Source organism: Alligator mississippiensis, chromosome 2, assembly GCF_030867095.1.
Source record: "Alligator mississippiensis isolate rAllMis1 chromosome 2, rAllMis1, whole genome shotgun sequence".
Classification (NCBI taxonomy): Eukaryota; Metazoa; Chordata; order Crocodylia; family Alligatoridae; genus Alligator; species Alligator mississippiensis.
The window spans coordinates 80,108,171-80,129,867 of record NC_081825.1 but is presented as its reverse complement, the minus strand read 5'-3'; the positions used below and the strand labels follow the sequence as shown (position 1 = coordinate 80,129,867).

Genomic DNA, 21,697 nt, shown 5'->3' with positions numbered 1-21,697 from the left:
ATCAGCGCGCCGCAGGGGGGGGCGGGGCCCCGCGCCGGCCGCATTTGATGTAGGCTGTCACTAATTGCCCAGCTGCGGGCCGTCCATTGGCTACACCGCCCGCCCCGTCTTTGGGGGGGGGGAGGGATCTCGTTATCATGGAGGCAGAGGTTAATGCGGGCGGTTCGCGGGGGCTTTGCTGGTGGAAAACAAAAAGGGTTTTTTGGGGGGGGGCGTTAATTTTTTTTGTTTGGTTTTTGTTCTTTTAAATTTTTAAATAAACTCCTGCAAAGCCACAGACGGGATGGAGCTCAAGCCAGGTCCTCCTCCGGGGATGGCGACGGCAGCGCCAGCCGGGAGCAGCCACCAGCTCCGCGCCCAGCGAGGAAGCCGCGGTGATGCGCGCACACGTCCAGCAGAAACACTCGGGCTCGCACGTCTAGGGGAGGGGGGCACACAAAGAACTCAACGCCAGAGATCTTTCCATGAGGATGGAGAGAGAGAGAGAGAGAGAGGGAGAGGGAGAGAGAGAGGGAGATGCAGTTAGTGGACATAGTCCGGGACGGGGGTTATGTCTCGAAAGGGAGAAGATCGGCTCTGACTTCAGAGCAACCGACTTCTCCAAAAAACAGTTCAGGGCAGCCAGGAAGACGTTGATATTATAGATATACATATCACACACACATAAACTCACGCATACATACACACATACGTACATTCACACGCACGCACAGACGTATGGTAAATCGCTTTACACTAACAGTAACTCCTATTGCAAACGCTTCTCTTCCAGCGTGCTGGGCTCGTGTGCACACCCGACAGCGGTGCCTCCGGATCAATCCTCTGTGCCTCAAATCAGTTCCCCGCTTGTTTCAGGACTGTAAGTAACCGAATATTTTTTACAGCATGTTCAGAGCTTATTTTCGACTTTGTATTAACCAATATATAAATATCTCTCCGCGTTCTTGCCTCGCCAGTAAAAGGAAGCAGGCACCCGCGGAAAGCCGGTTTAACTATCGAAAGGGAATAGTTAAAGGTTGGCTTCACAGCCAAGCCGGGAGGAAATCCAGTAGATATTTCGGTATTTCGCTTTTGTAATCTCGAACCCATTATAAGAGGAAAATGGATCTCAGGTTGTAATTCACAGGGAACCTGGTAACTTTGGAGGCGAGGCTCGCGCCAAGGAATGGCTGTCATGTTCACATGGGGAGGAATATGACTAAATAGCTGTGAAATATCAAATACCCACCCGAGGTGTCTTGGCTGACAGGGAGGCTGATTCCGCTTGTATTAAAAATGCAATACTACAATACGGGCAGTGTGGAAAACGGTGTCAACAGGAGCCGATAGGTCATAAATCAAAGAGAGAGAGAGAGAGAAAGATTCAGGAGTTTGCGAGAAACCAAGAGGAACCGCAAATCTATTGCCTGCAAAGTCAGATAGCCGGAATTATCTATCTATCTATCTATCTATCTATCTATCTATCTATCTATCTATCTATCTATCTATCTATCTATCTATCTATCTATCTATCTATCTATCTATCTATCTATCTATCACACACACACACACACACACACACACTATTTCTTTGGCAAGGGAGAGTGAGATCTATATTGGGGTAACGGGCCGAAACCCTGCCAGCTGGTAGGGGAAATCAACCCTAAGCCACATCAAAACCAAACCAAATCTTCTTCTTGGGGGTGGTCACTCCTGAGTGTAAAACAAGAGTTAAGTAGGAGCATATGCAGGGCTGCTCTCTAGTTTACTTGTTGGCAATAGAACAATCTCTTTGCACGCACACGCAGATAAACGACGGGAGGAATAAGAAAACGATTGCTCCATGCGTGTTTGCAGCAGACTCAGGGTGTTTAGGATTGCTTGTCTTTCCGCACCGTACAAACCAGCTCAGCATCGCCTTGGAGTTGCAGGCTGCAGGCATGAGAAAAGACAGACGGCGCCTTACTTTGGTGTGGAAACACCCAGAACTAGAAAAAGCGGCCAAATACAAATGTATATCGTCCAATCGAGGAATGTTGAATTAAACCCAACAGGCAAGATAAAAATGTGTCTGTGCATACTTGATATATATGCAAATATAGCCGTGCTTGTGCAGAAAATCCAAGAGATGTGTGTGTATACCCACATGCATATATACACACACACATCTCTTGGATTTTCTGCACAGACACGGAGATATATATGCATCTGGGTATATAGACGCTAAACAGATTATATATAATCTCTGTGTGTATAGACGCACACACATGTACATACATGCATCTCTCTCTCTCTCTCTCTCTCTCTCTCTCTCTAAATACACATATACACGCACATATATATACCCAGGTGTGTGTGTATTATTATCCAGATGCATATATTATACTCAGATACACCCCCCCTCTCTCTCTTATATATAATGTTTAGAGTTTATATGCCGGGATATATATATGCATCTGGGTATAAAACTCTAAACAGATGTCCACAACCATTTAGGACGTAACGCCATTTTTATATTTGAAAGAACTCAACGTGAGTGATTTACATTTCGGAAGCAATCATGCCTGTGTAATGCTGGCATTTTAGGTATGAAAAACGTTGGTGCCTGCAACATGCAGGAGGCTGGAGCCGACAGATTATTTAAAAAACAAACCAACAGGCATTGTTTGAATGTTGCACTGGCCAGAGGGGAACTTTAAGACGTGGACTTTTTTTAAAAGCGTAGCGATTTGAGTTGAGACGCAAGCTCCTCTCCTTTAGGAAGAGGAGGTTCTGGCATTGCAGAGGCCAGAGGGGTCTATTTCTATGTAATTTGCCCTCCTTCCCCCCCAATCGACTCGGTCTTAATAGCACAGTGCGAGAAGTTTTCTGTATCCCCGATTGCGCTGCAGTTGTGACGGTGAACTGCTGCCGTTGTTCCTGAAACATCCCAAGAGAAGAAAGAAACGGAAAAACACACGGCAGAGAAAAAGTCCTAAAAGATACGCGAGATGCTGATCGAGACTGCAGTCCGCAGAGGGAGCAGCGTTATTCAGTCATTAATTCATTATTCCTCTGTACCGAAGGGTCAGCAGGATCATAACGACACATTTCTGTGCCCAGCAGGATTATAACTGCACATTTCCAAGCGCTACAGCTGTGCTCTCAGACTGGAACAGGAATCCACACACCGTCCTGTCACTAAGCCACGCACCCCTTGTTCTAACCTCCCTCGTTTTGGTTTTGTTTTAGTTTTGATCATCACACGCAGCCCCCTTGTGACTCCAGCCGCAGATGGGTATTTATCTGCTCACTGGGATGGATAAGTTATCCTGCATGAAGTTTGACTAACCCCCTCCCCCCCACCCTGTATTTCAGCAATGCGGAGGACTCCGCGGTATGAATTAGATCGTTGCTTCTCGTAGCGACAAAGGGTGAGCTAGAGGAGCAAAAGCAGCGATGGACCAAGCCGGGTGCGGGGCACTTTGTCCTGGGAAACTCTGCGAAGTGTCTGTGCCAGCAGGAGGAGACCTACGGAGGACGCAGGACAGCAGCATCCTCTCCCTGTTCCCTGAGTGCAATGCCAAGAGGTTGCTGCCTGCTCTTCTCCACCCTGTGCTCCACAACTTGCAGCCCAAGGACACCAAAGTAGATTTCCAAAGAATCCCAACTGCCTGGTGACTGTCCCTGTAGCTCATCGTAGGGGTTCCCTCTCTTCCCTTAGCCACACAGAAGCAGCTCCAACAAAGATTTTCCATCTCTGTTACTTGCCTTCCCCTCTCCCTGGAATAGAGTCAAAGGACATGACAGAGACTGGAAAAACATTTTTTTTCCACCTCGGTTTTGTGAGTTATTTTTTGCAAGCAGTCAGAATTAAACTAAATATTTGAAAAGGGAAGATAGCTCTCTTTTTTTGTGGAAAACGCAGTCTTTTCACATATTTATTTTTTCTGCTTACACAAGAGAGTGAAAAATAAACGGGACCTGAAGTTGTGATGAAATTAAACAGGCCAAAGGAATAAAAATGCGTGTCTTGGGTTTTAGGAGAAAGACTCCTTGCTTCGTTTTGTCCTGGTCTCAGTTGTGTATCATGATGTTTTAAAAACGGAGAGGCAGATTCTACAAAGTAGGAATCAGAAAAAAAGTCTCTATTTGAAAGAAACGAAGCAAAAATGCAAAGAAAGGCATCAACGGGGTCTATATTTTTTTTAAAGATGTGGAACTTGGGTATAGTGTCAGCTGCATCCATTAAATTGCCAATTCCTTCACAAGGCCCAAGCTCCAACTTTATTTAATAACAAACAGAATAAACCAGGATGAGCATTGATGGATAACACCAATCACGGCTAGCTCCTCACATCCTTTTAGGGATGAGACCTCTGCTCTAGAACAAATTTAAAATATTTTCCAGCACGGGTTATTTAAGGAACCCATCTCTCTTCCTTAATGAGACTTGTACTAAGCAAGGACTTCTCATGGAAGGAAAACCTAAAGGTTTTTGTTTTTTTTTCCTGGAGCAGGCAGATGATGATGTTTGATAATCTTCTTCCTGGCCTGGTAGACCATGCAGGACTTCTGCTAAATTAAGATACTGATAGATTTTCTTCCTAAATGCCCTGAACTAAGTCCAAAAGAGTTATGTGCTCAAGAGCATTTTCCTTCACCACACCCCTGCACATGTCAACTAATGCAGCATCTTGACTTCTGGAAAGCTGAGTTCCAGTTTGGAAATGTATAAATCAGGTAAACCCAGTAGCTCTCATGACAGTGTCCGACGGAAGCAGATGAACAGGAATAGCGTTTTTGATGGCAAGCCTGTCCAGTCCCTGTGTGGCTAGGTGCCCTTTAGCTCATTGGAGGAGCCAGGACTCTCCTATCTGACTACCCCCCAGCACTATCTCCCTGCAAATGTCTTGAAAAGTTTAGACGTGTCTGAATTTATAGAGTGCATGGTGTCATTGACCCGAGACCAAGTGAATTAGAAAGGGATATAATTCTCAAATGAATTTGGAAATGTCCAAGTGCCAAGTGTCCTGCAGATGGTAATGCACTCACCGCTATGCCTCCAGTTAGTTCAGAACAGTATCTCAACCCAGAAAGCTTGTCATAAAATGGATTTAAAAAAAACCCCAACAACAGGGGAGAAGTAGCATTTGAAGCCAAACCAGCCAATTTGCCTTAATGAAAATAACTCTTGCCTAGTGGGCCTAGTTAGTGCCCCGAGCTATATGCTTAAACAACCTTGGTTTCACCGGGTACAGCAGAGGGCAGAATATGGTCCAGCATGTCTGCATCAATTGCTGTCGATGGTCGGCGAGGAACCCTGGTTTGCGTTACTCTGATCAGTAATGAACGCACAAATATGCCAGGCACGATAATCTTCCTGCTATTGTGTATGCAAGAAACAGAAACAACTCGAAAAAAAGCAAAAAGCCAAGACACTGTCCACTTTGTGAGCTGCAGCGATGTGCCGTAAACGCGAAAACCATGCGCATTCCCCCACTGCATGTGTAAGCAATTATGCAAAGATTGCTTATATTTGCGAGCGAGGATGCAGAGTTGTATTTATGTCACATAAAAGAACAACAAAACCCCCGTTGATGGCCAGAAGAAAAAATAATAAAAACTTTATAAAAGTCGATATTGAACAGACAATATATCTCGGACTATTTATTAGGTATACGCTTTGTGCACATATTTCCCTTCCGCGCCCGCACTTTGATATTGTTTGCATTCCTGTATTTCTGAAGCTGCTTTGCAGATCAGTGCCGATCGGGGTGTTTTGGCCTATGTCATTGTTTTGGGGAATAATTGTTTTTCTTGGGCTCCCGTGCTGTCTCAGAGGTGCTGGGACTGGATGCTCAAAAGCACTGCTTTTATTATCCATCAGAAGGAAAAGCAGGGCTGGGTTTCCAGATCAAAAGCATCCTCATTTGACTTCAAGAAGAACCCATCCGAGCTTAGACAATTAACTGGAATTTCGTCCTGAATGTCCCCTCAGGCGCTTTCTTCATCTATCTGCTGGGACATATCGCGATATGGAATAATTATCCCAAACACACAGAGTTGGGCTTAAAGCTAAGCAGTTGAGTGCTGCACCAGGCGGGGAGCACAGTCCGCGTGTTTAGCTGCGGAGCCCACAACTCCTCTACACGCATCTCAGTGTAATTGATCTGGCTGAGTGAGGTCTTTTTGGTAATTTGGATACACCAAGTCTCCAGTTAATGACATATAATCAGGCTTTAGGTCACTTGGTCATTCTCTTATTACACACCCCTCCTGTTCTCTCTGATCTCCTTTCAAACTAAATTTCACACAAACAAATAAAGTAAGACAGGGACAAGTCCTTAACATCCAAGGGAGAAAGCTTGGAAAGCGCCCGCGAAAGAGCTCTAAACATTGGGAAAGAAAATCTGCGAGATAGGAAAAGAACATCTTATCGAAAAGGAGAGTTGTGTACAAAACTTGGGGAGAAAAGGCTCTGGATTTTGTTAAAAGTGACGTAAAATAAAAATAAAAATAATTACAAACAGAAATGTCATAACATAAACAGCAGGCAGGAGGCTTACTGGAAACTGGTAGTGTAATTTGTTGATACAGATTATACAACCGATATGTGATTCGCAAAATGTTTGTTTGCTTCATTTTAAGCAGCAAAATCGTTTCTCTTTTTCTTTCCTTTACACTATTTCTCAGAACGAAACTGAAGCGGTTGAGAACTGAAGAACTGGATTTCATTTCCTTGCCTAACTGTATAGGGAAAAAAATATAAAAAGGAAACGAAAGCTGTGGCTCTGACGTCCAATATACCTGTGTCAACACAAATATTTTACATAACTAAAGAGTTTAATAATATTGCCTTTTCTTTCTAGCAAAAACGAAGCCACTTCTTTTGGCCAGGTTCTTTAAAAAAAAAAAGCCAACTCGTTTGATCTCTATTTTCCTTAAAAATATTGTGTACATTTTATATATAACTATCAAGGCTACATCATAGCTAGCTAACTATATTATAGACACACCGTGCTAAACCTCTAATAACATGATAATGCCTTCTGAACTATCCGAAGTGTATTTAGAAAAAAAACCCGATTAAAATATGACTAGATTAAAGTTGCTTAACACTTTATACAGGAGCAGCGAGACAATATCAGCATCCCTCGACTCCCAGCACCGGAGCGAAGTTTCTCAGAGAGAGCTGAATTCCACGCTCTTTCCCAAGCATTAGCACCTTTCAAAATTGTATCCATTTTTTTGCTTTGAAAACCAAAGATCGCACGTGTATTTATTCCTCCTAGGATTCAGCCAGGCGCTAATTGAGTCTGGAAGTGGAAGTGAGCTTGTGAGAATGAATGCGTTTATAGAAAGCCCTCTTGGACAGACTTACACAGCAAGCAAACAACGGCGCAAGAAATATACTGCAAGGAGAGTCACAAGGCCTCGGTTGCTGACACATTCATATGACAAACCAGGTTAAGTGATCACTACATCCGCGACACCCCCCCCACCCCCTTTTTTTCCCCCCCTCCACTCGCGGAAAGCTCAGCTGCAATGCCAGCGCTCCGCAATGCTGTTCCCCGACACAGTCAGGCAAACGGCGAGCTGGACACAGCATCTAAATGCCCCGTCTCTCTGGGTGTCCCTGCAGTAGAGGCACTTCATCTCCCAAAGGGTGGCTGATCCTAGTCTTCCTCCTCAAAGCCTTTCCAGGACCACTTGCTCTGTCAGCAGCCCCTCGTTCCTAGACAGACAGGGATCTCTGGGTAAATCTGATCTCTTTTATTAGACCCACTCAAGCAGTTGGAACAAGCCTTCTCTGCAAGCTTTACGGGTGCAAACCCCCTTTCTCCTAGCAAATGCTGCCCATCCTCCCAAAAGCCTCCGGCAGACTTCATGGCACCCAGGCGAGGTGAGCATGGGCTGCCTCACCAGGCGTGCCTAGCTAATGCCCAGCACAGGGCCCGGCGGTGGGGCTGGGAGTGGGGCGCAGCGGTTGGAGGCTGGACGGAGCGAGGGGAGAGCAGCGCTGCTTTTGTGCCGGGGCTGCACGTGCTGCGAGGCTGAGCCCGGAGAAGATCAGCTGAAATCCCTCTGTCCCCCCCGGGGCAGGGGCCAGCTCCGGAGAGGTGACTGCCCTGGGGACAAGCAGCACCTCTCCGCAGCATCCCGGCTGCAGGGATCCGGCTCGTCCGCCCTGCCCCTCCCGCAGCCCGGGGGCTTGTCTGCAGCCCCGCACCCGGCGCGGGCGGAGCCCTGTGCACCTCGTCACGGAGGCACAGGCCCGTGCATTGCCACTGGGGCTTGCCATGTCCCGGGAGAAGAGAAAAAAAGCCAAGATCGGGCTGCTATGAAAGCTGTCAAGGGCGTTTGCTGATGAATGGGACACCCCGCACCGGGGGCGGGCGATGCAACACATCCCTTTTGACGGATGCTCCCTGCAGCAGCCAGGCGCCCCCCGCCCTCCTCTTCCCTGCTCTTTCCCCAAGCCTGGGGTAAGCCTCCCGAGGGCAGGCAAGGGTTAAGCCTCTTCTTGCCTCCCCTCCCCTCGCTTCTCGAGCCCCCCTGAATACCACTGCTTTCCTCTAGAGGTCTCATTAGGGAAACCCTAACTGCTATTTTCAACATTTCCTCAATCAGGGGCCTTTAACTATAGCTGCACAAACAAATTGGCGGCAAAAAGCGCCGATCATGTCACTAGTGAGGCCGATCCAATATTTCACCCTTGTTTGCTTTGTAATTATTGGTCGGCTTGTGAGCACCTTGCCCCACGGGGGCAAATCCCCCACCCCACCATCGCCAGCCAGCAAAGCAAGGGATGAACCCAACCCACCAGTGTTGCTTCTACAACGGTGGGCTCAGAAATACAAGCCCCTTCCCAAATTCAGCTTGTGCTCTGAAGCAGTGGGCTTGGAGAGGTTTTTCCCCCCTCCCCTCCATAAACCAAACTCTTAGATCAGACAACATTTCTGCTGCACCTCTGTCCCCTTGCAGATTTTTGCAAGTGGTTAGTCTCTCTCTTTGCTGGAATCTGCCTCTCTGTTAAACTGCTATTATGATTTGTTATATTTTCCACAGCTGCTTACTCTTGTTTGACTGTTGTACAAAGCCGCTTTAAATCTGCTGCAGGAAGAATAAAACTTAAAACTGCTTGGATGGGTTCCTATAGACTTGTGGCCTAGCTCTGGCCCATTTTAGTTCCTGCTTTACAACCCCTCTGTATAAATCAGGCCTCTGGTAAGGTTGGTTAAGGCAGGCAGGGGCAACGGTCAACCCAGCTACTATCAACACAAATAGCAGTTAACTTAATTATATCCTAAGCATTGCATTTAGCAGAAAAAAGGTTGGGCAGGACTAACAAAGCTGTTGTATTTGCTTTGCTGTGAACTGTTGGGAACATTTTATGGTGAAGGCAAATACTATAACACAAAAGGGAAATATGAAATAAATCTCTTTTTATGGATTCTCTAGCAGAAAAACAGGCTGATTCAACCCTGTTATGATTCAGTGCGTTTGTAGGTACAGTTATGTGAGTTGTATGATAAGGTATATATATAGTATATAGCACATACACATGCACTTTGATTTGTTGGGCCTGATTCTGTTCTTGCTGAATTCAATGCCAAAACTCACAGTGATTTCCATGGGAGCAGAGTCTGTTCCTCTCTGCATATAGTTCATTGCTGATCAGTCTAATTACAGTGAACTGAGGTAGCTTCAGTGCCACTTGTCCCATATGAACTGTTCTTTCAAAAATCATGTTCAGAATTTTAATTCAGAAACAATTCTATAATGGACCTATCAAATGGTCTGCTCTCCACTTACTCCTGTAATTAATTGAGTTTAGCTATCCAGTTTGATACAGAATAAGACCTTAGTTACACAGGGCCAGATTTTTAAAGGTATTTAAGGGTGCATTCCCATGAGCAGGAAGGCGCCTTTTCCCATATATGCCGCTGCTGCTTGTCCCCAGGAAATGCCCGTGCATGCGTGCTCCGGTGCACGGTGCATTGCCCTGGGTGGGGTCAGGGAGGCTTGCCCTGAGTGGGGTAGGGGAGGCCTTTCCTGGGGTCCTGAGGGCCTCTGGGGGCTGCAGCCGCAGCAATCTGGCTGCACTCAGTCTATCTGGCAGCTGGAACACAGCTCCAGCTGGCCGGGCTCTGATTTCCAGTGTTGCATGCCACCACCACATGCGCTGCCCCATTTTTTTAAGGGACAGGGGTTTTTTTGACATGCGATGCAGGTGGTATATGGTGCCACAAACTGCACATCCGTGCTCATCTGGACATGCCCCATGTGTTTAAAGGTCTGGATAGGTAGGTAAAGGGGATTTTCAAAAGGCCCTAACTTTCCTTGACATCAGTGAAATTTAACCATTCCAAACCCTTTGAGGATCCTGGCCTTAGAAGTATTTGAAAATTCTAACGAGCATCTCTAGGCACCATGGCACTTCTATAAATCTACCCTAAAGTGTCCTTAGATGATTTTTACACATTTAAAAAATTGTCCCACTATAAAACAGCTGTAAATATGTCATAAAGCTGTTTCATTCGGTACTAACAGGTTTTCTTCCATACCCCTGAGTCTATATTAATTAATGTTATTAGTCTTTCTCAGTGCATTATTTTTGTTTAGTAGAATCCCATTTACCCTTGACCATCCAAGCATGGATTAAGTCAAAAGGAGAGCAAGGAATGCTGGGTGGGTCCACTGTCTGTTATGCAGGTTTGCGTGTTTGCATAGAGCAGATGCTGAAAATGGTTGTTTCATATATAATTCAATACTTTTCTGTGTGCACATACACATTTGCATGTACTTTACTTTAGAGTAGACCTCCTTGGTACTTCAGAACTTCAGCTGACCATTCAGTTTTGTGTTTGGCAGTAGTAAAAAAACAAAAAAGGACTATTAGATATTGCAAGGAAGTGTTTTGTTTTGTTTTTTAAATCTTTACCCCTTCTTACATGAAAAAATGGATTTTTCCTTTCCAGTATGTTTATTTCATTACGACATTCAAAATATTACAATACCCTAAATTTTCCCAAACTATTTCTCAGCAGGGTAAATCAGTACATGCATGCTTCTCTGACTAAACTGCTTGTGGTACAGAAGCTTATTTAAAAGGTAGCTCTGGTATATCTACAATGAACTGAAATTTTCAGTGTAGACATGCACACAGTGCTAAAGTTAACCACATGTTTAAGTCTGCAGTGGAATGGAGACTCAGGATTTTATCCGGCACCCATTGCAATCCATGACAGCTACCATCAACTTCTGTATTGTAGAAATAGGATTTTATCTCTAATGTAAAAACCCCCAGGCTGATTTTTGAAAAGCACACATACCCAAGTTGTGCCCAGCCTTCATGTAAACATCTGGGAGGCATGTGTGAAAAAGGACATATGCTGCATAGAGCATTCTTGCATATGCCATTTTCAAATGTGTATTTACAAGACTACAGTGTGGAATAGACATCTTTTTATCTGAAATGCAGGAAATGATTTTTTTTTCTCCTCTAAATAAAACCGCACTTTTAAATGGCTTTAAAGAAAAAATAAAGAGCACAATGCTGAGCTCAGTAAGGCTATCATCAACAGCAAATTTCCACTGAAAGCCCCACAATGTCTCTGCAAATTCACAAAGATCTACCACTATTCCAAACAGCACATTCATGCAACAATCTGATTATTTTAGATATTAATTACTTTAGGCTGATGTTATTAAAAACATGTGGTTTGAGGAATACATTTTTTCGGAATGTTTCTTCCCTCTCACAATAAACTCAGCATGTTGTGAAACAACATGGAATTCCAAACAGTCATTGTGTTGTTTTAAACAGTAGCAAATGGAACAATGCTGCCCTTAATGTTTTAGTTGTTCAAACAACAATTGGAATTGGATAAATGCTTTCAGCTGGGACCACTTTCCTAATACCTTTGTAGGTAATAGGATTCTCAATATGTGCTACTGGATGACCATCAGGCACTACACAATGGGCAGACATTCAACCCTTTACCCAACATAACACAGAGGACACCATTGAAAAATGATGCATTGTTGTATCTATGCTTAACCCATTCTTTGTTTCCCATTGTTGCCATATCATCAGTGCAGCTCCATTGCTGGTAACATTTGGTGCAGGACTGATGTAGACTGATGTCCTGCATTTCATCCACAGTGGCCGGGTCTACAAGAGACGCAGACTGCGCAGTTGCTCGTTACTACTGCGCAGTAGCATCCCATGACGTGAAGCATGACCTGTGATCATCACCTCACAAATCTCAAAAGGGTTTCCACTCAACAAGGATCCCCTTCCAGAGAGCTAGATTGCACTGTTGAAAAAGCCACCTAGATACCACATGAAGAATTGCTGTGGTACAGAAAGAAAACCCCCATGAATTGCACACCACTAGTTATGGCATATCATCCCACCCTGGAACCTACACCAAAAATCCTCAAAGGATTGCAACCAGAGACAATTGTAGCAGGGTGTGAGGCCCAGGGCAAATCAGCCTGTGCGGGGCCTGGAGGCAGTGGCAGGGGGGAGGGGCAGAGAGCGGCTGGACCCAAAGCCAGCTCAGCTCTGTGGGGCCCCCCAAAGCAAGGGGCCTGGGGCAGTTGCCCCGATTTGTTCCCCCTAGGGACAGCATCCCATACTAGAAGAAGACCCAAGTCTTAAAGAGGTCTTCCAGGAAACACTCATCCTAGTCTTTAAACAAGCACTGACCCTTGCCAACCTCATCACCATATGCAAACCTCCTACAGTGACAAGAAATGTAAAACCTGTCAACATATCTCCACCCCCCGCACAATTACTACACCTCACAACAGAACCATCAGCATTCCTGGATCTTACAGCTGCACCTCCAGAAATATATATATATCTCATTCAGTGCACCAAATGCCCTGATGGAAAATATGTAGGAGAAATCAAACAACAACTTCACACCAGAACGAACAGATACTGAAAATCTATCAAAGACAAGAGTATCCAATTATTTGTGGGGACACATTTCTCACAAGAAAACCACTTTCTCCAAGCTCTCAGTTTTAATCCTCAAGGGGAATATACAAAACATTTTTTGCAGATGAGCCTACAAACTTCACTTCATCAACCTACTGGTTACAAAAAATCATGAACTAAATATAAACATTGGATTTATGAAACCTTATAACCTGACTAACATCTGTTACCCCAGGTAACCTCTCTACTATTTATCAACTATATTCTTATCACCAGGTGTACATTCCCATTCCACCCCTCTTCTGCCTTACTTTGCATCTTCACTGACAGGCATTCTCACATGCATACTGGTCTTTGGCTTCCATTCTAGTCCATCCAGGAAGAGCACACACTAGCTGCGGATGCTTTCTCAGCCTGACAAAGGGTGTTTGTACCCAAAAGCTTGCAAAGAAGAATTTTTCCAACTATTTTAGCTGGTCTAATAAAAGGTCACAAAGGTATAAAACTACAGATAGGAATTTTCAGTTCACATTTGGCCCTAGGTAGTATACATGCAAATTTAGCTTTTATTTAGAAATAGAAGATGGGAATGAGAATGGAGGATGTGCATAAACTGTTGTAAGTGCAACTCATGTACACATTTCTGAGCTAGCTTTATTTGGATGCTGCTAGCAGTGCAGTCTTGGCAACATAGAGCTTAGTGTGGATTCAAACCCTGCCTGAGACGTTGGTTAAATGCAGGTGGCCAATAGCAAAGATGTGTCATGAGTGACCCTGTTTTTGCAATCATGGGAACTCATTTATATGTGATCCTGACAGATTAATTTGTTTTCCTCTGCTTCACTTATCCTCACCATTTCTATGATTCATAGAGAAGAATAATAAAAAAGGATTTAGAGTACAAATTGAGGAACACCTGCAAAGCCATAAAGAGCAGATCCTGCTCCCAGCTGAAGTCAAGGTAAGTTTTGCCATGAGGGCTAATGGCAGCAGTGTCAGTCCTTCAAGTATTATGAAAAACAGAAGTTAAGTTATAGGACCAAAATGTAGAAACCCTGTGCTCTAAAGGCAGAAAAGTTTTATTTTTATCCCTTCATAACCAAATGTGTAAAGAGGGGGGAATGATCAACGTTGAAAACAGACATACTTCTGAAATCCAGTAACAAATCTGAAATAGAACACAAATAAATTTAATCGTTACACTTGATGAGCTGTTTCCTCAAAAGATATGCTCTGTAAGGAAAAGTTAGAATTGTTTCAGTAAATTAAAAATGCTGCAATTAAAACTATTATTAAACCAGATTAAACAAAGCAGAAAATTGCTTTCAAGCTGGAGCCAGCAGTCTCTGTCCAGTTCTATGCTCCATGTTCCCTGTGGTGTTTACCCAAAGATTATCTTGTTTATGTTATGGTTATTATACTTCATAGAAAATAATCAAGGAAATATTTCTTGTTTTATGGCAAAGAGTGGATGCAAGTTACTTTTATACAACATTCTTGGGTTTGAGATAGTGTGATATTTAATAAAGTGTTTATAAAGTGAGATATAATAGTTTATCAGATCTCAGGCAGTCATAATAACAAACCCACCCTTAGCCTGAGTGCTATGTACTGTATTTTGTAATTTATAATACAGTACTTTCTAAATTACTTTGTAGACTAAGAAATTTGCCTACCAAAGAATCAATCTTTTTGGAACTGAAGAACTCTCTTCCTAAACATTTTTGCTTTCCATACAAATCGTCATTTAAAGCTTGGATTCAAACACAAATTAAACCTCCCTCTACTTGTAGTAATATATCTATGCTCTAAGAGGTTTTAGTAAAGACAGATATTTTATTTTTATTTTTTCAATGTTCATGGGATATTTGTAATATTTTAAGATAATTTTTTCTCTAAAAAAGCACAATGAACAGGAGTGGTGAAACAGACTTCAACTGAAAGTTTGAGACTATAAATTGAGAACTAAATGAAATTATCTGAGTGGGAATGAACAACCTATGAAACTGTTAATATGAAATAGGGCATTTTAATTCAAACTCCTACCAAGTTGCTGTCTCCTTAAGTCTGGTTTGTTAGGTTCAGTTGAGTACTGAATGCAGCAGCTTCCACATCAGCAAAAATAATCCTATGTCACTAGGGCCAATTGTGCACTGACCTACATAAAACTTTTGGATACTACTCCAGTAAGTATGTACTGGGCATCTCTTTGACCCTCCTGATGGTCAATCATGAGCTCTTCCTCCAGTTAGATTGGGCTTCCTGGGATGAAGGAAGCAAACTGACAAGTCTCTCTCTATATATACATATATACAGGATGGCCCCAGCAATTTTTGGTTTGCATAACCAGGTTGTCAAATTGACAATTCCTTTTAATATGGAGAGACTGACTGCTTGGGGCTGTCTTCTTCCCACATTTCCAACAGGTACACTAAGTCACTAGAGTTGGCCATGATTTGTTAAGAAGGAATCCTTCAACTACTAGACATTGGCTTGGTGGCATAGTGAACATGTGTTTGTCTAGATAGCTCTCTCACTAGTAGGGAGTATAGTATCTGGATAGTGGATATTATGGATACTATCTGGATTTGGATACTTTACTGACAACTGTCACAACCCAAAGGTGTGATTTTTTGTTTGTGTGTGTGCTTCGGCACCGCTAAATTATTTCCCGCCAATTTGTTGCTTTCTTTGCACGGTAGAGTTCTCTGCTGCAAGAGAGAACTCTGGTGCAACGGGGGATTTCCTGCCAGATTATAGCTTCTTTTCAGTGTGCATCTCTTTTGCATTGTAGTGATACATGCTGTAAAGAAGTTCCCGCCATTTGTATTAGGATTCGCACCACATTATTGGCCAATTCCTAATGTAGGCACACGTGGTGGCTAGCGATTGGCTTGCTAGCCATACAAAAGGCTTGGGTAGTTTCCGCCCAAGTAGGAGGAGGGAGGACAAGAAAGATTCTGTGTAAAGATCTCCAAGCGCTGCAGACCCTCGCGGACCCAACGCGCCTCCCCTAAGCAGGCAATAGAGGCAATAGAACCGAGTCTATGGAGCTTTCGCTTCTCGCTTCTCCCCGTCACCGAGTGCAATCCTCGACGTATCCCTTTCCTGTAACTTCGGACCCGCGGAGTCTAAGTAACTCCAGGGAAACTTTTCGAGTCTAACCGAACCGGACCCGCGGAGCCCGAACAACTCCGTGGGAGCAATCGATTTGTTGTGTTCCTCTAGTGAGGATCCAAGCGGGAGCTGTGCCTGGAAACCTATTCAAGCCTACACCAAAACCATCTTTGGGTGTAAGTAAACAATCTTTTCAATCAACCATTACGCCTCCGTAACTAATTCTAACTCGCGTGCGCTAAACCGTCCCACGGTTCTCTCCAGCCCCACGTGCCCGGGCTGCCGGCCACAGCCCGTATGCAATGAAGACGGGCCCGGCTCGCCCCCGGCTTGCACATGGCAATGGGAATGAGATCGGAATCGCCGCCGCACATGGCAACAAAAGTAGGATCGGGGCGCAGCCTGCACATGGTGATGAGGATGGGATCAGGAGAGAACGTGCATGTAGCAACCCGGATGGGATCGGGAGAGAATGCGCATGTAGCAACCCAGACAGGATTGAGAGAGAATACGCTAGAGTTAGAATTGGTTAGGAACTGCCCTTGGCGCGATAACCAACGCCAAGTGAAAAGCTTTGAAGAATTAGAGATACATATCGCTTACCACCAGGCGGGCAGAACTGGTGAAAAATTTGTAAGTGGCCATCTGTAGCTAAAGGGAGGAGAGGGAATCTCCGAAGACGGAGCCCCGAGAGAAAGGGAAGTGTACTTGCTCCCTGCGGCGTTCAGGTGTATAATGAGATGAGCGGGTCCTGTTTAGGCCCCTCGATACTGTGTCCCTTGCCGAACCCAACCCAGCAGGCGAAACGAACCCGACTTTCACCCGGGAGTGTGCCTGATGCCTACGATATGCTCGGGAGAGTGAAGAACTGGAGCCCATCGGCCGGTTCCCCCCGGCTATGGTAATGGCTAGATTATGGGGTCGCGAGCTTCCATCCGAGCTCCGCGAAGATCTGGAAACAGAGGAATGCCCCGCAGATGAAAGAGTGGCCTTGCGGTATGACAAGGGGGGAGAAGGTAGTGCAACTATTCGTACTATAATGAATCTAATGCAGAGAAATTTAAGTTTGAAAACCCAGCTGCAGATGGTGATCCGATCGGTCAAAGAAGCGGCTGAGAAAAAGGAGCCTGAAACGCCAGTCCAAGATGGCACCGAGCAAGAGGGAGACTGTGTGGAAGAACTGGAAAAGAAGGGTGGAGCTTCTAATGAACCCATGAGAGTTCGGTCAGTGACTCCGCCCATCGACCCAGCGTCGTCGCCGGCAACCCTGCCTAGCAACGCAGTGGCGTCTCGGCCGACCACGCCTTCCTGCCGACAAAGGAGAGAGTCAAGGGGAGGAGTGCATCCGCCCCTCCTGCCTGAAACAACGACAGCAGCAGTAACCCCCGCGGGAGCAGTTCAGCCTATGACAACATCAACTCCTGAAGGAGCAGCTTGTTCTACAACAACAACTAACCAAGTTGCTACTACTTATTATGCTCGCACCAGAACTGAGTTGCAGGATCTATGTAGAGCATCAAAAATTCAACCTGAAGAGACTCTAGCTGTATGGTTGGGACGTTTAGTCATAGAACTTGGATCCGACCTCCTGAACCAAGAAGAAGCAAGCTTCTTAGTTAGACAAGCTTCGTGGAGTACAGGACATGTCACCGACATCGACATGATAACATGTAATATTCACTGGCCTATTCCACTGCCAGCGCTTGTTGCAGGACTGATTAGTCAAAAGGCCCACGTGTGGCATGCAGGATGGCCAGAATATACTGGCGCAGATCACCTTATGCTGGCAATTATTGGCGTCTCGTATTGTGCTTGGAACCCGAGAGCATGTGCGCTAGGACTAACATCACTCCAGTGAATAAGACCATGGCCTCACTGTCACCTGCGAGATCCTGGAACCGTTCCACTAACCTCTCACAGTCTAGACAGTTGCTTTGAGATTTATGGGTGAAAAAACATCGTCGTTCTTCGGAGTCTGCTCAGTCCAATGGTAAATCAACCCGTGAGTAATCTTCTTTGTCAATTGCCAAGACTGCGTGTCCTGATGGAGCCAGGATTGTCTTTTGATCGGGACTGTCAACACCCGACCAGACCTCAAGGCACCAGACGACGTGGATCCGATCTTCCACCACTGCCACCGAGAACCCTAGAGGAGCAATACATGTTTGGATTTCTCCTACAGCGTTCCGGACTTAATAAGTGGCAGCTTCGGATTTTAGGGGAATGGCAGCTAGCTTATGAGTTAGGTTTCCGGTATTTGGAAGAACCAGATGATGAATCTTTGACGACTTCGTCTAATTAAGCCATAGGAATCGTTTAAAAAATTGTTTAAGTTTGTTAAATTGGGTCATTAATCTGTTTTGAGAGTTTTCTGTTTACAGATCCAGGACTCAGAGCGTATGGCAAGGAGGAGCTTTAAGAGAGATGACATCACTGAGGAGAGTGTGGAGACGTGTGACCTCGCCACGATGCCCACTGAAGCCCTGATTGTGCAATTTTGTTATAAATCAGATTATGTGTTTATGTTGATTATTATTTCTTGATTGTTATGTAACTTGGTCCCAGGACAGCGAATTTTATGTTTGTATATTTGTTTGTTGGCTTGTTGACTCGTTTGATGATCACGACAAACTTCTAGATTGCTTGAAAGAGTACGGCATAATTTAGCTATGCTCTCAGAAAGGGGGGATGTCACAACCCAAAGGTGTGATTTTTTGTTTGTGTGTGTGCTTCGGCACCGCTAAATTATTTCCCGCCAATTTGTTGCTTTCTTTGCACGGTAGAGTTCTCTGCTGCAAGAGAGAACTCTAGTGCAACGGGGGATTTCCCGCCAGATTATAGCTTCTTTGCAGTGTGCATCTCTTTTGCATCGTAGTGATACATGCTGTAAAGAAGTTCCCGCCATTTGTATTAGGATTCGCGCCACATTATTGGCCAATTCCTAATGTAGGCACATGTGGCGGCTAGCGATTGGCTTGCTAGCCGTACAAAAGGCTTGGATAGTCTCCGCCCAAGTCGGAGGAGGGGGGACGAGAGAGATTCTGTGTGAAGATCTCCAAGTGCTGCAGACCCTCGCGGACCCAACGCGCCTCCCCTAAGCAGGCAATAGAGGCAATGGAACCGAGCCTACGGAGCTTTCGCTTCTCGCCTCTCCCCGTCGCCGAGCGCAATCCTAGACGTATCCCTTTCCTGTAACTTCGGACCCGCGGAGCCTAAGTAACTCGGGGGAAACTTTTCGAGTCTAACCAAACCAGACCCGCGGAGCCTGAACAACTCCGTGGGAGCAATCGATTTGTCGTGTTCCTCTAGTGAGGATCCAAGCAGGAGCTGTGCCTGGAAACCTGTCCAGCCTACACCAATACCATCTTTGGGTGTAAGTAAACAATCTTTTCAATCAACCATTACACCTCTGTAACTAATTCTAACTCGCGTGCGCTAAACCGCCCCGCGGTTCTCTCCAGCCCTGCGTGCCCGGGCTGCCGGCCACAGCCCGTGTGCAATGAAGATGGGCCCGGCTTGCCCCCGGCTCGCACATGGCGACGAGAATGAGATCGGAATCTCTGCCGCACACGGCGACAAAGGTGGGATCGGGGCACGGCCCGCACAACAACTAGCTTTTATAATATCCCCCATGCAAGGTAAGTCAATCATCATCATGTCCAGCAGTTTCCTATGGGATTTCCAAAAGTGCAGGATAGATGACTACGTTGTACTTTTATGGCAAAATCAGAGGAGAGGGTCGGACATTTTAGTTCAGCTGATTATTCCATATCAGGATAGAAACAGACTGGCAAAAGATTTTGGGAAAGCTTGTATGGCTGCTGATCTAGCTTGCTGGTCAATCTGGTTTGTGGATAAAGAAAAGTCTTTGCTTCACTTGCCACCTACATGTAGTACTGTAATTCATTTTAAAAAGGATTTTGAGAAAGATCATAATGTAAAAAATGTGATATCTTTCTCAGAGATTGAGATATATGCAGTTGTAGAGCTATATTAAAGAAGAGAGATGTGTGTCTGTGTATCATTTTGTTTGAGAAAATTTGATCTCCATAGCTAATTAAAAGTATGTTCCTTCAGGTTTATATACTTCTTTTAGCAGTCAGAGCTATTTATGCATTAGCGTGTGTGTAGTAGAAAACTATAATATTAAGTGGAAAAAATGCTCCAGTTTAAATAATTTCTGATGCTTACTTACAGTAATTCAGATGTCTCATGCAGTAAACCCATTTTAATAATCCACTTAGAATATGTGGCATGAGTGATAGACTCAAAGGAGTGAAAGTGGTATCCCCAAAGTAATGTCAGGCCTTGGCTACAGCAGATGGTTTTGCATGATGTTAGCTTCATCAAGACAAGCTTCCAGTGTAGACAGGCTACAGTTGCATAAATATAGTTAAGTATTATGCTGGTGCAGCTAAACAGGCACAAGAATCCCTACCCAAGAGAAAATTTTAGAAAAGCAAAAGCAATGACTATGGCAGACACTTCTGCACATACAATGTGAGGGTGGCCTAAAGACATTTTTTCTCATTATCTGCTTCCACTTGCCTGATGTCTGTTGCCATACTATAGGCTGCTGTAGCATAAACATTTCCAAGCCTGAATAGACTTTGATAGTTTTATATCTTATATTATAATTATGATATATTACAGGGGTAGACAACCCCTGGCATGTGTGCCAGAGTGTGGCATGCAAAGACATTTTGCTTGGCATGCACACCTCGGGGTGGATGGCTGGGGAGCTGCAAGATCCTTATTGTGGCAGTGCAACCCTGGTGCCTTCCCCGCTGTCTGCCAAGGTATGCATGCACCTGCTGCTTCATTACTCCACCATACTTCATTACTCCAAGGGCAATGCATGCACACTTCCTCAATTTTGCCTTCACTAAAATGCATTAATAGAAATACGTATATTTAGAAACAATAAACAATACTTTAAGTCCCCTACTAGCAAACTACCACAGCACACATAATTCTCTTCTGGGGAGGGGAAGCAGGGGATGTCAAACTTCATGGGACTGAGTTTAATTGTGTTTAATGAACTTAGTGCTTGCAAGACACTCAGATACTCTGGGCAGGAAGAAGGTATGAGCATTTTTTGTGGACACGGGAATAGAAAACATTTCTGCATTTCTCATAGCAGAAGTTTTCTCCTCTGCCATATTTGTGTTAATGTGCTTTGCTACTAAATAATCCACCGACTGAAAAGATTGTCCATTAGTTACATTAATAAGTTAGAAGGCCTGGGCTCTCTTCTCAGTTCTGCTATAGACCTTCTCTGTGCCCCTGGAAAAGTCACTTTAGCACCTAAAATAAGACTTAGATTGAATATAGGTACCAAAGTCCCAAACTACAATCCTGAAAAACCCTGTTCACCCCCAGAAATACCTGGCCAGATGCCTGGCCAGATGCTGTGGGTGCTGTGGGACATTGTCTCACCACACAGCTCCTAGTCCCATGCTATGCCCTGGCAATGGGTGCTGTAGGCAGTGCCCAGGCCCGGCAGGAGTGGGACAGCTGCACGGAAGCTCAGAGAGCCAGCATGCAAGGCCCAAAGGCATCCTCACCCATGCCACATGCCACTACCTGGGGCTTCATCTGGTCCATGGGGGAGACTGGTGACCTCGGGGCATTGTGGGGTGAGGGGGGAGGTGCAGTGGTAGG

General features: G+C 44.9%; 1 protein-coding gene across 6 annotated transcripts; it reads left to right on the top strand.

The window, feature by feature from the left end:
- Nucleotides 1-6: 6 nt before the first annotated feature.
- Nucleotides 7-19,431, top strand: LOC132248563 (uncharacterized). 6 transcript variants are annotated; one of them, XM_059721876.1, is made up of 3 exons: nucleotides 7-149; nucleotides 773-859; nucleotides 3,337-19,431. In XM_059721876.1, exon 3 carries the CDS (start codon nucleotides 16,932-16,934, stop codon nucleotides 17,889-17,891), a length of 960 nt encoding a protein of 319 aa, XP_059577859.1. In that variant the 5' UTR covers nucleotides 7-149; nucleotides 773-859; nucleotides 3,337-16,931; the 3' UTR covers nucleotides 17,892-19,431. The 6 variants fall into 6 exon arrangements, 5 of the variants coding, with proteins under 5 accessions (XP_059577859.1, XP_059577860.1, XP_059577858.1 ...); XM_059721877.1 differs by lacking the exon at nucleotides 3,337-19,431 and adding an exon at nucleotides 1,788-2,864 and having other exon boundaries at nucleotides 9-149; XM_059721875.1 differs by lacking the exon at nucleotides 7-149 and adding an exon at nucleotides 156-374.
- The last annotated feature ends 2,266 nt before the right edge of the window (nucleotides 19,432-21,697 follow it).

Excerpts from the sequence above, each read along its gene's own strand:
- LOC132248563 (XM_059721876.1), top strand. The coding sequence starts at position 16,932 with ATGGTAATGGCTAGATTATGGGGTCGCGAGCTTCCATCCGAGCTCCGC.